We start from the raw sequence: 20138 nt of genomic DNA on the forward strand, positions 1-20138 counted from the left end.
GAGGGACAGTCTCACCAGCAGCTTTACATATCTCTGTACCTACAGTATATACGATGCTGACACCTTTTGTCCAACAGAACATGAATACAGTTCTCAACAAAGTCATCCTCGGATTATTCTTCATTTTAAAGTGGGATTCAGGTAATCTGCAGTCTGATCAACATTTTTAATGTTTTTGCAGTTGTTGTGAATGTTTTGTTTTGTTTTGACAGTGTTTGAGTGAAACACTATGCTACATATAAAAGGTTGTGTGTGGTAACATCTTCTGTTAAACTCGTAGGTGATGGGAGTGATGTCACCCAAAACTCCACGATTTGGAAAAAACAGGGCGAAGATGGAACCATAAACTGCAGACATACCAAGAGTGTAGACTATTCTCAGATGTATTGGTACAGACAGCTGCCTGGAGAAACTATGAAACTCGTTGTGTTCACAAGTACAGCAAAACCTGATCATGATTTTGGAAATTTCAGCAGGGAGAAATTCGCAGCCACCAAGCCTGACGCTTACACTGGGACATTCACAATAAAGAATCTGGAGCCTAAAGACAAAGGCTTGTATTTCTGTGCTGTGAGCAAACACAGTGATACAGATGCACCAAGTAGCTGAACAAAAACCCCAGCACACTGTCAAAGTCTTACCTACTAATCTCCTCTACTGTGGTACCCACCACACAATACATGCACCTGCAGCTTTTTATCTGTGACAGTTATTCTTTATATTCTGACTTTATAAATCAAAAACATGTCTCTATAGCTTTTAATTGTACAAGGCAAAAAGACAAATGTATGATATTTGTGCCTTAAATGTATGAAAGAGAAATAATTAGCAAGTGTTTAAAATTGTAAATGCTTTACTATATGATAGTTAAAGTGTCCACTTCTGGTCATGTTAACTTTTTTTTTCAGATCCAGTCAAACTAAAATAAAATAAAAGGAGATCCACTGAGCTGAATAATCAGCCACACTGCGAGTTAGTTTCTAAAGAAAGAGGAATCTACTTCATTTGCAGTGCCCTTACCACAGTAGGTGGAGACAGACCTCAATAAATGAAATAATCACTTGCACAGACTGTCGTATGATGACAGCACTTTTCTCTTCTAGTGAAAGCAATGACGTAGACAACTCCTCACACCTCCTATGGTCATCATCTGGTAACAGCGATCTATTCTCATCTACAGCTGGTGAACCAACTATACTGAAAGGATCGCTAGCTTGAATTGTTTAAGATGATCGTTGTGGTTTCTATACTTTGTTTTCTTAACTTTCCAGGAATTACAGGTAGGAAAATAACAATGATAACAATACAATTCAAATTTAATGATTTCTGTGTTTAAACTCTTGTGTACTTTTACACAGGTGATGCGAAAAAGTGTCTACCAAACACCTCCTTCCATCATTAGGAGAATTGGTGAATCTGTTCAAAGTGAAATCAAATGTTGACATAGCATACCAAATTATCAGGTCATTCTCTGGTACAAACAAGACCAACATCAAACTTTGGAGATTCTGGGAAATCTCAACATCCAGGTGGCAAAAAAAGAAAACAATCTGAGTGGAAATATCAGCTTTGATGGAGATGGCCGTGAAAAGTCAGCACTCACCATTTATAATGTAAAGTTAAATGACAGTGCAGTGTATTTCTGTGCTGCCAGTCAGCACAGTGCTGCAGTTCACTGTAAAGTCAGTACAAAAACCCTTTCTCTTATCTGCCCAACACACCAAAAAAAGCCTTAAGGCTCCTGAGCACCTCACAGCTAACTTCTTTCAGGATCTACAGTATCTAGGATACCTTCAGTCTGGATTATTCAAACACTGAGGACAATGTGCAAAGGGAAAATCAGCTTTAATGGAAATTGCAAAAACATTCAGCTGCAGATTCAAGATGCAAATTTCCTTTTCCACTCCATCCCAAATGTTCTCTATGTGACTGAAATCTGGTGACTGTGGAGGTCATTTTAGTACAGTCAGCTCTTTGTGATATTCAAGAAACCAGTTTAAGATCATCTGTTCAAAGTCACTTTTCTTCCCCATTCTGATGCTGATTGATTTGAACTTCAGCAGTTTGTCACAACCTGGTCAACATGCTTAATCCAACTGAGCTTCTGCCATGTGATTGAATTTTATTGAGTAACACTCCCACCTGAAACTCCTCATGTAACCACCTCTAATAGTTTTGTTCCAACAGAACACTGAGAACTTGATCACAAAGAAACAAGACTGCTGAGGGTATCAGGTAATTAAAAAACATGTAGGCTATAATGTAAATCCATATTAATATAATTTATGTTTTCAACTTGAATGTATAATTTAAATTCTTTCAAGAGCTTTATGATGGCAAATAATCTTGAATGCTTGTGAAAATTAACACATTCACATGATAACTTTTACCATTACACACAGGTTGATCTCATGGGAGTGATGTCACCCAGATCTCGTTTGCTATGGAAAAACAAGAATGATAATGCAACAATAAACTGCAGCCATACCAAGGGTGTTAGCTGTTTTCAGATGTATTGGTACAAACAAAACAAAACAGAGATTGTGACCCCCTAAGATGATATGTTATTGGCTCATTTTCAAACTTTAATAGCTGTTATAATCATTGGAAGAAACATAATATTAATTACCCTCCATAAAAAACAAGCAAACATGCATATATGGTTTACAAGCTGTATCCGTTTTCTTTTTAATAATTTAAAATATCTGAACTTTTAAACAATGATCAAAAATGCTACATATTCTAAAATCTGTTTTCCTCAGCCCTCATCTTGTATTGTTATTGGAAGTGATGACCTGTAGGGGGACCAACAGTATATATACTCCACTCTACACTTCAGCTTCATTAAGCAACACTCCCACCTGAAGTTTGTCACACGTCTGTCTCAAACTGGTCTTGTAAAAAACATGATGAACAAACGAGGCTGCCTCATTTTAAACTTTTTGCTGTGGGTATCAGGTAATTCGCAGTAAACTCTTTTATTATACCAATTCAACTCAAACTATTTCACATTTTGAAACAACTTATTTAAATTGACAGTTATTTTGTTCTAAGAAATTTTGGATAACAAAACACTTTTTTAATGCTAAAAATAGTAGAAAGGAAAATAAAAAACCTATAATAATGTGCATCATTACAGGTCGAACATATGGAAGTTATATCAACCAGGCCTCCATGCTTTGGAAAAACCAGGGTGAAGATGCAACTCTAAACTGCAGCCATATCATGACAATAGAGTTTTACCAGATGTACTGGTACAGACAGCTGCCTGGAGAACCAATGAAACAAATGGTTTACACTATCCCAAACGCCCAACCTGACTTTGAGCCAGACTTCAGGGATGAAAAATTCTCAGTAACAAAGCCTGACGCTCACAGTGGGACACTGACAGTGAAGAATTTGGTGCCAGGAGATCAAGGCTTGTATTTCTGTGCTGTCAGTATTCACAGTGATACAGTCACACTCAACACCCGTACAAAAACCTCAGATCATGAACTGTAGGGGGATGTCAAGGACCACAAATACTCACAACTGAACGTGGATTCATCATGTGAATAGTGACACCACAGATAACAGGATGACAGAGCTCCACACAGAGCAGTGACACTCCCACCTGCAACTCTGTATGTCAACATAAATTCATAGTTTCATTTACTCATTCATGCCTTACATCAAGCAGACCTGTGAATTAGGGCTGCCACGATTAGTCGACTAGTCACGATTACGTCGACTATTAAAATCGTCGACGACTAATTTAATAGTCGACGCTTCGTTTGAAGCTTTGTAAGATCACAAAAGCCGCAGGAATAAGTAGTAGGATTTAAGAGTGTAATAACGGACTGAAACAGAAGATGGCAGCACTGCATGTACAAGGATGCCAGCTGCCGTTAAACCCCGAAGAAGAAGAAGAAGAAGCAGCTGTGTCCCAGAATTCATAGCGCGGCCCTGCTCAGTTTCCAACAATGGCGGCAGCTAGTTAGTTTTAATATTACTCTTATTATTCTTTCTGGGTCACAAAATAAACGTTTAACATATTTTCAGGCGAGAATGTAGCTGTGTAAACCTCAAATATCTGCTCAGTTTATCAAGACACCACGTATTTTCAAAAGCACTCCGACGTTTTCGGAGACATCTGTTACCCACTAGCTCGATAGCTAGCCGGGGGCAAGGTCACTAGCGCCGTGAGAACACCGGACTCCCGGCTAATCGTTTTCAAACCCACTGCCGTCTTTCGCTACTCAGGTTAAACATTTAATATAAGTCACTTAGATAACTTAAAAATGTTATTGTTTGGCTTTTTTTAGTATTTTATTTGTTCCGGAGTAAATCGGTTTGGCTGAGATTAAAGTTATAGTTTTTACACAGCAGAATAAACGTCAAGCAGACAGCTGATTATCAGAAGTGTGAGATGCTCGAGAATTTACTCCGGTGTCTTGTTATATTTTAGATAGCAAGGAGTTTATTAAACTTCACCGAAACAATCTGCAGATTTCATTAAAATTTAATAAACTCTCATTTTGTCTTTATTTTTAGTTAGCACCTTAAACACTTAAAGCTGTAAGCTAATGATAGTTATATAAGAGCAGATGCTGCTGGTGCAATAAGCTGTAGTTTTACGTCCAATGGATTTGATTAGTCGACTAATCGCAAAAATAATCGGTGACTAGTCGACTATCAAAATAATCGTTTGTGGCAGCCCTACTGTGAATATAAATTGATCTATGCCATCTGACAAAGAAGGTTCAAGTTTCTTCTACTGAAGCTTTACAGTTCCCACTCAGTGGGTAAAATCTCAGACATGTCTCAACTCTAAATTTGAAAGATGTCTGAAAAGCAACCACAGCTCTGAACATTAAGTCCAACATGTTGGAGGACACCACACAGGGTGTGGAACCAGAATTTGTATGTTCAGAAGAAAAAATAAACACCATTTTTTTTTCCTATCTGAATACAGAGACAGCTATCATCTTGTATTCAGCACCGACAAGCTGACAAACATCTTATCAGTCTTAAAGTTTGAAATCACAACTAAAACTCATGGCACTGATGGACTGTAGGGGGACACCGAGTGCCACGTGTTTCCCACCTGCAGCTAGACTGAAAGTGATGATATGTATAGAGCAGCTCATGGGATCACATCACACACTGTAGTGACAGTCTCACCTGCAGCTCTTCACATGCTGACACCTTCTCTCAAGTAGAACATGGATATTGTTTTTATTAAACAGCTTGTCTTCGGATTATGCTTCATCTTAAAGAGGACTTCAGGTGATTTACAGGTTTAGCAATATTTCCATGTTTTAGCCATCACCGAGAGTTATTCAGGTGTTTTCAGAGTGTTTCAATGTAAAACTGTGCTACATATAAAAGGTTGCGTGCGGTAATATCTTCTGTTAAACTCGCAGGTGATGGGAGTGATGTCACCCAAAACTCCATGATTTGGAAAAAACAGGACGAGTATGCAACAATAAACTGCAACCACACAAAGGATTATACTTATTCTCAGATGTATTGGTACAGACAGCTGCCTGGAGAAACTATGAAACTCGTTGTGTTCACAAGTACAGCAAAACCTGATCATGATTTTGGAAATTTCAGCAGGGAGAAATTCGCAGCCACCAAGCCTGACGCTTACACTGGGACGTTCACAGTGAAGGATCTGGAGCCTAAAGACAAAGGCTTGTATTTCTGTGCTGTGAGCAAACACAGTGATACAGATGCACCCAGTATCTGAACAAAAACCCCAGCACACTGTCAGTGCAAAGTTCTACCAACTAATCTCCTCTACTGTGGTACCCACCACACAATATATGCACCTGCAGCTTTTTATCTGTGACAGTTATTCTTTATATTCTGACTTTATAGAGATGATCAAAAATATTCTTGGCAGCACATGATATTTGTGACTGAAATGTATGATAGAGAAAATAAGAAGTACTCAGAATTACTGTAAATGTTCTACCGTGTAATAATTAAAGTGCTCACTTCCAGTCATGTTTACCGTTTTAGATCCAGCTAACTGAAACTGAATAAAAGGAATCGATTTAGCTAAATTAATAATCAGCCACACTGTGAGCTGTTCCTCTATAAAGTCTGAGCCACAGCATCTAACTCCACATAGCCATAACTCCATTTACTCCACTAGGTGGAGACAGAGTTCAATAAATGAAACCATCACTTTCACAGACTGTCTTATGAAGATTCTGCTGCTCAGCTATGACGTGCAATGACACAAACAACTGCAGACACCTCCTCAGGTTATCTGTTACCAGCGATTTATTGTCATCCACAGCTGATGAACTGACAATACGCAAAAGGACAGTTAGCTTAAATTGTTTGACATGATTGCTGTGGTCTCTATATTTTGTTTTCTTCACTTGCCAGAAATGACAGGTAGGGAAAACAACAACACTAATGATAAAACACATAATGTATTGTTAAAGATTTCTGTATTTAATGTCATTTTTTTGCTTTTCCACAGGGGCATCTGACACAAAACGTGCCAACCAAACACCTCCATCCATCATTAAGAGAATTGGTGAATCTGTTGAAAGTGAAATCAAATGTTCACACAGCATACCAGGTTATCAGGTCATTCTCTGGTACAAGCAAGATGAAAAAGGAGTCCTACAATTTCTGGGACACCTAAATCTGGAATTTCCAAACATTGAGGATGATGTCAAAGGGAAAATCAGCTTTGATGGAGATGGCCAAAAATATTCAAACCTGGCCATTTCTAATGTTTCAGTGACTGACAGTGCCGTGTATTTCTGTGCTGCTAGTAAGCACAGTACTACAGATTCCACTGAAGTCAGTACAAAAACCTCTCCTAATGCCTCTGACAGATTCATATCTGAACACCTGCTGCCAGTCTGCAGCCAAATCCAGACATTGAAAAAAATGACAGACTAACCGATGAAATTTGATCCCCTTTGAAGTCACATTTGAAGCTCAATTAAATCCTTAAGATTTCCTTTAATTGGTGAAAGCAGCAACAAATTAATTATGTTCACTGACAGAACACTGACATGCAATTCCTATAATCAAGCTGGACCAGTTTCCTTGTCAAGAATTTCAGTCAGCCAGAGAAAATTTCAAAAAAACAATCAAAAAAATACAACATGTTCTAAAATCCAGCTTCCTCAGTCATCATATGTTGTTGTTAATGGAAATCATGACCTGTAGGCAGACCAGCAGCGGATGTATGCTTGCATCTACATCCGGAGTGACAATTTCATTGAGCAACACTCCCGCCTCCAACTCTTCATACAACTGTCTCAAACAGGTCATGCCAAACAGAACGTGGACATCTTCATCATGAGCAAACGACGTCGCCTCATATTTTTATTCTTATTGCTGTGGGTATCAGGTAATTCCCAATAAACTTTATAATACAAATTCAACTTAAACCATTTCATGTTTTGAAGCAATTTATTTTAATTGCCTGTCATTTTGTTTTAAGAGATTTAGGATAACAAAAAATATGTAATGCTTAGTAGAAATGAACAACTGATCATGATCGCTTCTATTGTTACACACAGGTCTAACTGATGGGGGGGAAGTCAAGCAGACCTCCATACTCTGGAAAAACCAGGGTGATAATGTATCTATAGAATGCAGTCATACCTATGGCAGTGGCTATTTCCAAATGTACTGGTACAGACAGCTGCCTGGAGAACTAATGAAACAAATGGTTTTTACTACTCCAAACTCCCAACCTGACTTTGAACCAGACTTCAGGGATGAAAAATTCTCAACCATCAAGCGTGATGCTCACAGTGGGACACTGATAGTGAAGAATTTGGTGCCAGGAGATCAAGGCTTGTATTTCTGTGCTGTCAGTGAGCACAGTGATACAGCCACACTCAACACTCGTACAAAAACTCCAGATCATGAACTGTAGGGGGATGTCAAGGACCACAAATACTCACAACTGAACGTTGATTCATCGTGTGAAAGGTGACACCACAGATAACAAGATGACAGAGCTCCACACAGAGCAGTGACACAACCACCTGCAACTCTTCATAGCAATATAAATTCATACTGTCATTTATTCGTGTTTCAAAGACTACTACAACACAGACATTATCAAACACATTCACCTCTATTGTTTGATGCTTCTGCTATGGATGAGAGGTGACTTTGACTAAGGTCCCATCTAGAGCGTTCAGTATTTCAGGACCTTTTGCATTACTTGTTTTTTCTGCAAAAAACGAAAACAGTATAGGATAACAGCTCTTTGAGATTCATGCACTTCCACAACTTTGTGACAGCAGAAACCTGGCCATTTCTAATGTTTCTGTGACTGACAGTGCTGTGTATTTCTGTGCTGCTAGTCAGCACATGAATACAGATTCCACTGAAGTCAATACAAAAACCTCTTCTAATCTCTCTGACAGATTCATATCTGAACACCTGCTGCCAGTCTGCAACTAAATCTAGACTTTGAAAAAAAGAGACTGACTAATTGAACAAGTTTGATCCCCTTTGAAGTCACATTTCAGGCTCAATTAAATCCTTAAGATTTGCTGTAAATGGTGAAAGCAGCAACAAATTAATTATGTTCACTGACAGAACACTGACATGCAATTCCTATAATCAAGCTGGACCAGTTCCCTTGTCAAGAATTTCAGTCAGGCAGAGACAATTTCAAAAAACAATCAAAAAAAAAAAAAGCACCATGTACATCTTCCTCAGTCATCATATGTTGTTGTTAATGGAAATCATGACCTGTAGGCGGACCAGCAGCGTCACATATACTTACAATTTCATTGAGCAACACTCCCGCCTCCAACTCTTCATACAACTGTCTCAAACAGGTCATGCCAAACAGAATGTGGACATCTTCATCATGAGCAAACGACGTCGCCTCATATTTTTATTCTTATTGCTGTGGGTATCAGGTAATTCCCAATAAACTTTATAATACAAATTCAACTTAAACCATTTCATGTTTTTAAACAATTTATTTTAATTGTCTGTCATTTTGTTTTAAGAGATTTAGGATAACAAAAAATATGTAATGCTTAGTAGAAATGAACAACTGATCATGATCGCTTCTATTGTTACACACAGGTCTAACTGATGGGGGGGAAGTCAAGCAGACCTCCATACTCTGGAAAAACCAGGGTGATAATGTATCTATAGAATGCAGTCATACCTATGGCAGTAGCTATTTCTATATGTACTGGTACAGACAGCTGCCTGGAGAACTAATGAAACAAATGGTTTTTACTACTCCAAACTCCCAACCCGACTTTGAACCAGACTTCAGGGATGACAAATTCTCAGCCACCAAGACTGACGCTCACAGTGGGACACTGATAGTGAAGAATTTGGTGCCAGGAGATCAAGGCTTGTATTTCTGTGCTGCTAGTATGCACAGTGATACAGCCACACTCAACACTCGTACAAAAACCTCAGATCATGAACTGTAGGGGGATGTCAAGGACCACAAATACTCACAACTGAACGTGGATTCATCATACCAATTCAACTCAAACTTCTTAATGTTTTGAAACAATTTATTTCAACTTACAGTTATTTTGTTCCAGGAAATTCTGGAAAAAAAAATTAAAATTAAAAAATTAAAAAATTAAAAATCTTTAATGCTGTACAAGTAGAAATGAACAAAATTTGAGATGATAACTTTTATCGTTACACACAGGTCAAACCTATGGAAGTGATGCCAACCAGATTTCCATGTTATGGAAAAAAGAGAATGAAGATGCAACTATACACCGCAGCCATACCAAGGGCAGTAGCTATTACCAGATGTACTGGTACAGACAGCTGCCTGGAGAACTAATGAAACAAATGATGTTTCTGTGCTGTGAGTGAGCACAGTGATACAGCCACACTCAACACCTTTACAAAAACTCCAGATCATGAACTGTAGGGGGATGTCAAGGACCACAAATACTCACAACTGAACGTTGATTCATCGTGTGAATGGTGACACCACAGACAACAGGATCGCAGAGCTCTCTCTTCACCACAACAGATCAGTACAGTGTCCACATCACTGCAGTCGGCGCTTCAACCTGTCTGTCAGCCTCATGCTCCTCCCTCCCCTCACTTGTGAACAAGACTCTCCACCTGGGGTAGTGACTCTGACCCTCTGTGGGTACATCACCATTTTGCAGGTCTTGCACTTGGAGGCGCTGATTCTCATTTCCGGTGTTTCACACTTGGCCTTGAACATCTGCAGTGCCAGCTGCAACAGTTGAAGTCTTGGCTAAGCCATTTACAGACTTAAGGGGGATCCTAAATGACATTTACAATCCCATCTACAATTAGAAAGTATGTATATAAACACACATGTGCACATACAGTGGGATGCAAAAGTTTGAGCAACCTTGTTAATAGTCATTATTTTCGTTGGTTGTTACAATAAAAAAATGTGAGTTAAATATATCATATAGGAGACACACACAGTGATATTTGAGAAGTGAAATGAAGTTTATTGGATTTACAGAAAGCGTGCAAAAATTGTTTAAACAAAATCAGGCAGGTGCATAAATTTGGGCACTGTTGTAATTTTATTGATTCCAAAAGCTTTACAACTAATTATTGGAACTCAAATTGGCTTGGTAAGCTCAGCGACCCCTGACCTACATACACAGGTGAATCCAATAATGAGAAAGAGTATTTAGGGGGGTCAATTGTAAGTTTCCCTCCTCTTTTAATTTTCTCTGAAGAGTAGCAACACGGGGGTCTCAAAACAACTCTGAAATGACCTGAAGACAAAGATTGTTCACCATCATGGTTTAGAGGGGGGATACAGAAAATGGACTCAAAGATTTAAGCCGTCTGTTTCCACAGTTAGGAACATACTGAGAAAATGGAAGACCACAGGCTCAGTTCAAGTTAAGGCTCGAAGTGGCAGACCAAGAAAAATCTTGGATAGACAGAAGCAACGAATGGTGAGAACAGTCAGAGTCAACCCACAGACCAGCACCAAAGACCTACAACATCATCTTGCAGCAGATGGAGTCACTGTGCATCGTTCAACCATTCAGCGCACTTTACACAAGGAGATGCTGTATGCGAGAGTGATGCAGAGGAAGCCTTTTCTCCGCCCACAGCACAAACAGAGCTGCTTGAGGTTTGCTAAAGCACATTTGGACAAGCCAGCTTCATTCTGGAATAAGGTGCTGTGGACTGATGAAACTAAAATTGAGTTATTTGGGCATAACAAGGGGTGTTATGCATGGAGGAAAAAGAACACAGCATTCCAAGAACAACACCTGCTACCTACAGTAAAATATGGTGGTGGTTCCATCATCCTGTGGGGCTGTGTGGCCAGTGCAGGGACTGGGAATCTTGTCAAAGTTGAGGGACACGTGGATTCCACTCAGTATCAGCAGATTCTGGAGACCAATGTCCAGGAATCAGTGACAAAGCTGAAGCTGTGCCAGGGCTGGATCTTTCAACAAGACAACGACCTGAAACACTGCTCAAAATCCACTAAGGCATTCATGCAGAGGAACAAGTACAACATTCTGGAACGGCCATCTCAGTCCCCAGACCTGAATGTTATTGAAAACCTTTGGTGTGAGTTAAAAAGAGCTGTCCATGCTCAGAAACCATCAAACCTGAATGAACTAGAGATGTTTTGTAAAGAGGAATTGTCCAAAATACCTTCAACCAGACAATCATTTCACAATCCAGACTCTCATTGGAACCTGCAGGAAGCATTTAGAGGCTGTAATTTCTGCAAAAGGCGGATCTACTAAATATTGATTTCATTTCTTTTTTGTGGTGCCCAAATTTATGCACCTGCCTGATTTTGTTTAAACAATTATTGCACACTTTCTGTAAATCCAATAAACTTCATTTCACTTCTCAAATATCACTATGTGTGTCTCCTATATGATATATTTAACTGACATTTTTTATTGTAACAACCAAAACAGGAAAATAATGACTATTAACAAGGTTACCCAAACTTTTGCATCCCATTGTACACGCACACAAAATACGTGTTTGTGGGATCAATTCTAAACTATAGCGACAGTCTCACCTGCAGCCAATAGGACATGGATACTGTTTTCATCAAACAGGTAGTCCTCTGATTATTCTTCATTTTCAAGTGGACTTCAGGTCATTTATAATCTGATGAACATATTCATATTTTTCCCAATAATGTAAGAGTTCCAGGGGTTTTCAGAGTGTTTCAATGGAAAACTGTGTCAAATATATATCGCATGTAGTAAAAGTTTGTGTTAAACTCACAGGTCTGTCACAGAGACTCCATAATCTAGGGGAAAACACAGGGCAAAGATGCAATGATCAGCTAAAACCACATCAATTCATCGTTATAAAATTAATTGTGTTCACCAGTTATAATGTTTACCGTTTTAGATACAGTCCCACTGAAAAGAAACAAAAGGAATACATGTGTTGAATTAATAATCAGCGGCACACCAAGTCAGTTTCTATAGAAGCCACATGGCTTGTGCTCCATTTACAGTACCCTCACTCCAGTAGGTGGAGACAGACCTCAATAAATTAAATCTTCACGCCCATAGATTGTCGAATGACAACAGTGTTTTCCACTGCTAGTTTAAGAAATGAAGTAGAAACCTGCTGACACCTCCCATGTGCATCATCTGGTAACCGCGATCTATTCTCATCCAAAGCTGATGAACCGACTATACTGAAAGGAAAGCAGAGATAAATCGTTTAAAATGATCATTGTGGTCACTATATTTTGTTTTCTGCACTTCCCAGAAATTACAGGTAGGGAAAACAACAATAATTATAACAATACAATGATTATAACATAATGATTCCTGTATTTAAACACTGTTTTTCCACAGGTGCATCTGACACAAAAAGTCTCTCCCAAACACCTCCTTCCATCATTAGGAGAATTGGTGAATCTGTTCAAAGTGAAATCAAATGTTCACACAGCATTAAAGATTATGAGGTCATTCTTTGGTACAAGCAAGACCAACACCAAACTTTGGAGATCCTGGGATATGTCAACCTGCAGTTTGTGAATAAAGAAAGCAATCCGAGTGGAAATATCAGCTTTGACGGAGATGGCCGTAAAAAGTCAGCCCTCACCATCTATAATCTAAAGTTCAGTGACAGTGCAGTGTATTTCTGTGCTGCCAAACGCCACAGTGCTGCAGTTCACTGTAAAGTCAGTACAAAAACCTATTCCCTTATTTGCCTGACAGAACAACAAAGTGCTGGGGCTCCTGAGCACCTGCAGCTTTCAAGTTTGAGTTTGTTAAATTCATGTTCAATTAATATGATATTTTAAATACACAGTAATTTGCTTTAGCAATGCTCTCTATGCACTTCAAACAAGTTGAAAAAAACTTCCTTTCTGAAGCTGGAAACACTCCCACCTGAACTCTTCATTTCATGTGACTTGTAGTACTTCACAATCAGAAGATGGAGATTATCATTAAAATGAAACACAGGCTCCTCAGGCTATTAATCGTTCTGTTGTACACCCAAAAGCACCTATGTACTTTGAACATACAACAGCTACATTTGTAATAACCTTAAATTTCAGATATATCCAAGGTTTGAACTGAGGCCACCAAGCCTGATGCTCACCTTGAGGAATTTGGAGCCATAAGATAAAGGCTTGTATTTCTGTTCTGCGTTTCAGGGACCAATGTGCGACATCTGTATAAGACAGACATTCATTTTCATCACAAAGTGGCATCTATGATCCCTCTGCACGTATGAATCGTGCATCAAGAATAGTTTACACAAACTCATTTTTACTAGTTGATAAATGCAAGTCAGTCAGTGGATACAAAACTAAATGATTCAGTAAAATATAGAAAGATAACTTTAGATACAGATTTAAATGATTGTGCTCTGATCTTACATGAGTAAAAGGAATATCGATGCTGAAGTGACTACCAACCAAGGGGACACAGGGGAAAGATAATGATTTTTACACCCCCAGGGGGAGACAAATGTCAGCAAATGAAATAAGGTAGCAAACATATTGCACATGCCCAAAACCACAATATCTACACATAGCCTGCAGATAAAGTCAAAGCTTTGGTTTCATATCTGTCATGCATTAACTGTGATGTGCTTCACAGGAGAGGAATGTTCAACATGATCTCCACAGTCTTCATTCTCTTTTTCTTTCAGCTGATAACGGATAACGGTGAGTATTCTAAGATCAGGAAATCATCACAGAGCTGGTAATTTCATTTCTAAAATAATCATGTGTTATTTTATTCCCAACAGGAGTTTCTAGCACCTACAATGTCCTGCAAACACCTCCTTCCATCATTAAGAAAGTTGGTCAATCTGTTTCCAGTGAGATCCACTGTTCACACAACGTGTCAATTTTTGAACGGATTCTCTGGTATAAACAAGACAAACGCAGAGCTCCACAGTTCCTTGGATACCTAAATCTGAACTTTCCCTACCCCGAGGAGGATGTCAAAGGAAAAATCATCTTTAACGGAAATGGCAAAAAATATTCAAACCTGACCATTTCTAATGTTTCAGTGACTGACAGTGCTGTGTATTTCTGTGCTGCTAGTCAGCACAGTACTACAGATCCAACTGAAGTCAATACAAAAACCTCTCCCAATGTCTATGACACAGATTAATATCTAAACACCTGCTGCCAGTCTGCAACTAAACCTAGCCTCAGAAAAAAGTCACTGACAGCTGCCTGGAGAACTAATGAAACAAAAGGCGTTTACTACTGCAAGCTCTTAACCTGACTTTGAAACAGACTTCATGAGTAAAAGGTTCTCAGCCATCAAGCGTGATGCTCACAGTGGGACACTGATAGTGAAGAATTTGGTGCCAGGAGATCAAGGCTTGCATTTCAGTGCTGTCTGTGAACACAGTGATACAGCCACACTCAACGCCTGTACAAAAATCTCACATAATGAACTGTAGGGGGATGTCAAGGACCACAAATACTCACAACTGACGATGGAGATACCACAGATCAAAGAGCTCCCCACAAAGCAGTGACACTCCCACCTGCAACTCTTTATATCAACATAAATTCAAACTGTCGTTTATTCACGTGCTCCCATCTTCTACAACATGGACATTTTCATATATGGTCACCTCACCTTTTTGATATTTCTGCTTTGGATCAAAGGTGAGATGTACTGAGATCTCATTTATTCTGTTACTTATTTTAGGGATGGCAGAAACAAGTGATCATAATTAAAGGCTTTATACTTAAACATCTGCATTATTAATTGAACTGTTCTACACACACAGGTTCAATTGATGCCAAGGATGTCACACAAACTCCCATGCTGTGGGAACAACAGGGTAATAATGCAACAATGGACTGCAGCCATACCAAGGATGCTTCCTATATCCAGATGTACTGGTACAGACAGCTGCCAGGAGAAAATATGGAACTGATTGTGTTCACAACAACAGCCAAAAAATACGATCACGACTTTGGAAAATTCAGCAAAGAGAAATACTCAGCCACAAAGACTGAGGTTCATGATGGGACATTTACAGTGAAGGACCTGGAGCCAAAGGACAGCGGCTGGTATTTCTGTGCCATCAGTAAGCACAGTGATACAGACTCATGTGAAAGCTGAACAAAAACCCCACTGAATGGTTGGCACAAGTGTTGCAATTATTCCCTGTACTGTAGGGGGACCTCAAGTACAACTACACATCAGAATCGTATGAAGCTTTTCAACCTCCCACCACACACACATTTCAGTTTAGGTTCCTCTGAACAGGATGATGATCACAGCTGGTCTGATCAAACTCTCTTCAGCTCTAGCTTCATTGGAGGTACTGTCCACTATGATAGTGATCTGTACTTTTCACTCTGCTCACCCCACAGGAGTTTCTAGCACCTACCATGTCCTGCAAACACCTCCTTCCATCATTAAGAAAGTCGGTCAGTCAGATCCACTGTTCACACGATGTGTCAACTGTTGATTGCATTCTCTGGTACAAACAAGATGAACACAAAGCTCTAAAGCTCATGGGATACCTTAAACGTGGAATATCCAAACCACGCAGATAATGTGAAAGTGAAAATCAGCTCTGATGGAAATGTCAAACAACATTCAAACCTGACCATTTCTAATGTTTCAGTGACTGACAGAAACATGTGCATTGGGCTCAGTATAGTATTACAGCTCCACTAAAGTCAATACAAAACCTTACCTAATGTCTCTGAGGCAGATTAATATCTGAACACCTGCAGCCAGTATGCAACTAAATTTAGCCTTAAGGTTTTGAGAGTTTCAAGACAGATTTGACCCCATTTGAAGACATGTTGCTGGCTTAGATTAAACCTTAAGCGTTGTTATAATCGTTGGAAGAAGCAGGGAATTAATTTTGATCAATTGTTAAAGTCACACACATAATTGTGTTTCCTGCCACCATGCTAGATGTCTTGTCCTCTGAAGAATTTAACAGTCAGGAATATAAACACAAGCTCGTGAACTGTAGGGGGATGTCAAGCACCACAAATGCTCACAACTTCTCTTTGATTCAGGATCACACAGCATGGCACAAAGCAGCGACACGCCCACCTGAAACTCTATATGTCAATGTAAATTCATACTGCCATTAATTCATGCATCTCCAACAACATGGACCTCATCAAGCATGGTCAGCTCAGCTGTTTGACTTTTCTTCTTTGGATGAAAGGTGGATTAGACTAAGATTTCATTTACATAAGGTGTATATGGTTTAACATTGTACTTTTAAAAAATGTCATTATTAACCAAACATTTATAAACACACAGGTCTAACTGATGCCAAGGATGTCACACAAACTCCCATGCTGTGGGAACAACGGGGTAATAATGCAACAATGGACTGCAGCCATACCAAGGATTCTTTCTATGTCCAGATGTACTGGTACAGACAGCTGCCAGGAGAAAATATGGAACTGATTGTGTTCACAACAACAGCCAAAAAATACGATCACGACTTTGGAAAATTCAGCAAAGAGAAATACTCAGCCACAAAGACTGAGGTTCATGATGGGACATTTACAGTGAAGGACCTGGAGCCAAAAGACAGCGGCTGGTATTTCTGTGCTGTCAGTAAGCACAGTGATACAGACTCATGTGAAAGCTGAACAAAAACCTCACTGAATGGTTGGCACAAGTGTTGCAATTATTTCCTGTACTGTAGGGGGACCTCAAGTACAACTACAGAGCGGGAAATCGTATGAAGCTCTTTAGCTTCCCACCACACACACATTCAAGTTTAGGTTCTGAGCAGGATGATGATCGCAGCTGGTCTGATCAAACTCTTTTCAGTGCTTTGTCTGCATATACGAGCCTTCCACATACATGACCACATGAAAAACCATTCACAGAAAATTATAAACTCATATTCACAGGCTGATTAACTCATTCAGTGGATACAAACATAATTAATCAATAAAATAAAGAAAGATACATTTAGTTACAGGTTTAAATGACCGGTTAATGATATGACATACAGAACGATATACAGTCATGTGAGAAAATTAGGACACCCTATGAAAGCCTGTATATTTTAAAATATATTTGGCCATATGGATATTTAATACCAATTTTAATGATACTGAGGGATTCAAATAATATAACTAAACAATTAAAAACAATAAGAAAAGCCTTTTTAAACTTCATGTGAAATGTAATTTAAAAAGAATGCAATTTTTGGTGAGGAATAAATTAGGACACCCCCACATATTATCCCACTTAAAATGGTTAAATTCACACACAGGTGTATCACATCAGGTGCATATGATCAGTACATCGTTAACCAGCATTTTAAAGGAGCCTTGCCTTATTTAAACCTCAGGTTTAGTTTAGTGTGCTCCTGACTGTTGAAGTGTTGAAGTGAGCGCCATGATGAGATCTAAAGAGCTGTGTGATACCCTCAGAAAGAAGATTCTGGCTGCTTGCGAGTCTGGTAAGGGACTTAAAAAGATCTCAAAAGAATTTGACATCAGCCATTCCATCCATCCGGAAAATTGTTTACAAGTGGAGGACATTCAAAACAACTGCTACCACGCCCAGGTCTGGCCGTCCAAGCAAATTCACCCCCAGAGCAGACGGCAAGATCCTCAAAGAAGTCATCAAAAATCCTAAAACGTCATCACGGGAACTACAGCAGGCTCTGGCTACCATTGATGTGAAAGTGCATGACTCTACTATCATAAAGAGACTACACAAGTTTGACTTTCACGGGAGGTGTGCAAGGAGGAAATATTTTTCTTAGAGAGCAAAGGTTAAGGCCAGACTGAAGTTTGCCAGAGCGAACACAGACAAAGACCATGACTTCTGGAATAATGTTCTTTGGACAGATGAGTCTAAAATTGAATTATTTGGACACCAGAACAGTAGACATGTTTGGCGTAAACCAAATACAGCCTTCCAAGAAAAGAACCTCATAACAACTGTGAAGCATGGAGGTGACAGTATCCTAGTTTGGGGATGCTTTGCTGCAGCAGTACCTGGCCAGCTCACCATCATAGAATCCATCATGAATTCTGCTGTGTATCAGAGGGTGCTTGAAGAACATGTGAAACCATCTGTTAAAAAATTAAAGCCGAAGCAGAACTGGACACTGCAACATGACAATGAACCAAAGCATTCCAGCAAATCCACCAAGGACTGGCTAAAAACTAAGAAGTGGAGAGTCCTGGAATGGCCAAGTCAAAGCCCTGATCGTAACCCCATTGAGATTCAGTGGGGTGACTTGAAACTGGCTGTACATGGCAGAAAACCCTCAAACATCTCACAGCTGAAGGAATTCTGCATTGAGGAGTGGGGCAATCCTCCTTCTGATCGATGTCAGAGACTGGTAAAAGGCTACAAAAGGCGTCTCGCTGAAGTTAAGTCAGCCACAGGAAGCAACACTAGTTATTAGGGGGGTAGGGTGTTCTAACTTTTTCCTCCATTGAAATAAACATTTTTGATTATATCTTTTTTTTTTCATGTTTCACAAAATGTTCATTTTTGTTGTTTAATTGCAATTACGCCACTTTCTTTTCCAGTAATACCTAAAATCAGGATTGCTTCATAATAAAGAGCTGATTATTTAATGGGGTGTCCTAATTTTCTCACATGACTGTACACACACTGAAATTACCACCAACCATTATGTTAAAAACAAAACAAACAAAAAAAAAACCCCAAAACATATTTTACTCAAAGAGAGCCCAACTTCGTAAAAATCTGTATTTGCTGATAACAAAGATGATATATATCACACCAACAGGGGGAGACAAATGTCAGCAAATGAATAATGTCACAAACATTTTGCATACGCCCAAATGCCACAATATCTATATAGCATGCTGATAAAGTGAAAGCTTTGGTTTCTTAACTGTGATGAACTCCACAGAACAGAAAAGGAAGGGTCTATATTCAACATGATGTACACAGTCTTCTTGATCCATTTCTTTCAGCTCATAGGGAAGTATGGTGAGTATACTAACTTCAGGAAATTTCCACACAGCTGGTAATTTCTTTTTGAAAAAAAAAAATCACATGTTTTTGTTTTTTCCCCCACAGGAGTTTCTAGCACCTACAATGTCCTGCAAACACCTTCCATCATTAAGAAAGTTGGTCAATCAGTTTCCAGTGAGATCCACTGTTCACACAGTGTGTCGTCTTTTAATCAGATTCTCTGGTACAAACAAGACAAACACAGAGCTCTAAAGTTCCTTGGATACCTAAATGTAAACTCCCCAAACCCTGAGGATGATGTGAAAGGGAAAATCAGCTTTAATGGAGATGCCAGAAAACATTCAAACCTGACCATTTCTAATGTTTCAGTGACTGACAGTGCTGTGTATTTCTGTGCTGCCAGCACGGTACTACAGATTCCACTAAAGTCAATACAAAAACCTCTCTTAATGTCTCTGCAGAGAGATTAATATCTGAACACCTGCAGCCAGTATGCAACTAAATCTAGCCTTGGAAAAAAGTTACTAAAGGTTTCAAGCTAATGTTCATCCCCTTTGAAGTCACATTGGTGGCTCATTTCAAATATTAGTTGCAAGAATAACTGGAAGAATTAGAGCATTAATTTTGATCTATGATTAAAGCCAAACACATAATTCTATTTCCTGAAATCAAGCCGTAATCATTTTTCTAACATGTTGAAACAACCATCATCTTCCATTAATCCGT

General features: G+C 39.1%; 1 protein-coding gene and 1 gene segment (V, D, J or C); one reads left to right on the plus strand and one right to left on the minus strand.

Moving 5' to 3' along the window:
• Positions 1 to 20138, minus strand: part of ccdc177 (coiled-coil domain containing 177) — a 170051-nt gene that overhangs the window by 89267 nt on the left and 60646 nt on the right. The window lies entirely within an intron of this gene.
• LOC145422453 (T cell receptor alpha variable 5-like) lies at positions 8728 to 9702 on the plus strand. The segment is given in 2 exon segments: positions 8728 to 8906; positions 9079 to 9702. Coding segments are annotated over 2 exon segments (540 nt in total).

Source organism: Astatotilapia calliptera, chromosome 19, assembly GCF_964374335.1.
Source record: "Astatotilapia calliptera chromosome 19, fAstCal68.1, whole genome shotgun sequence".
Lineage (NCBI taxonomy): Eukaryota > Metazoa > Chordata > Actinopteri > Cichliformes > Cichlidae > Astatotilapia > Astatotilapia calliptera.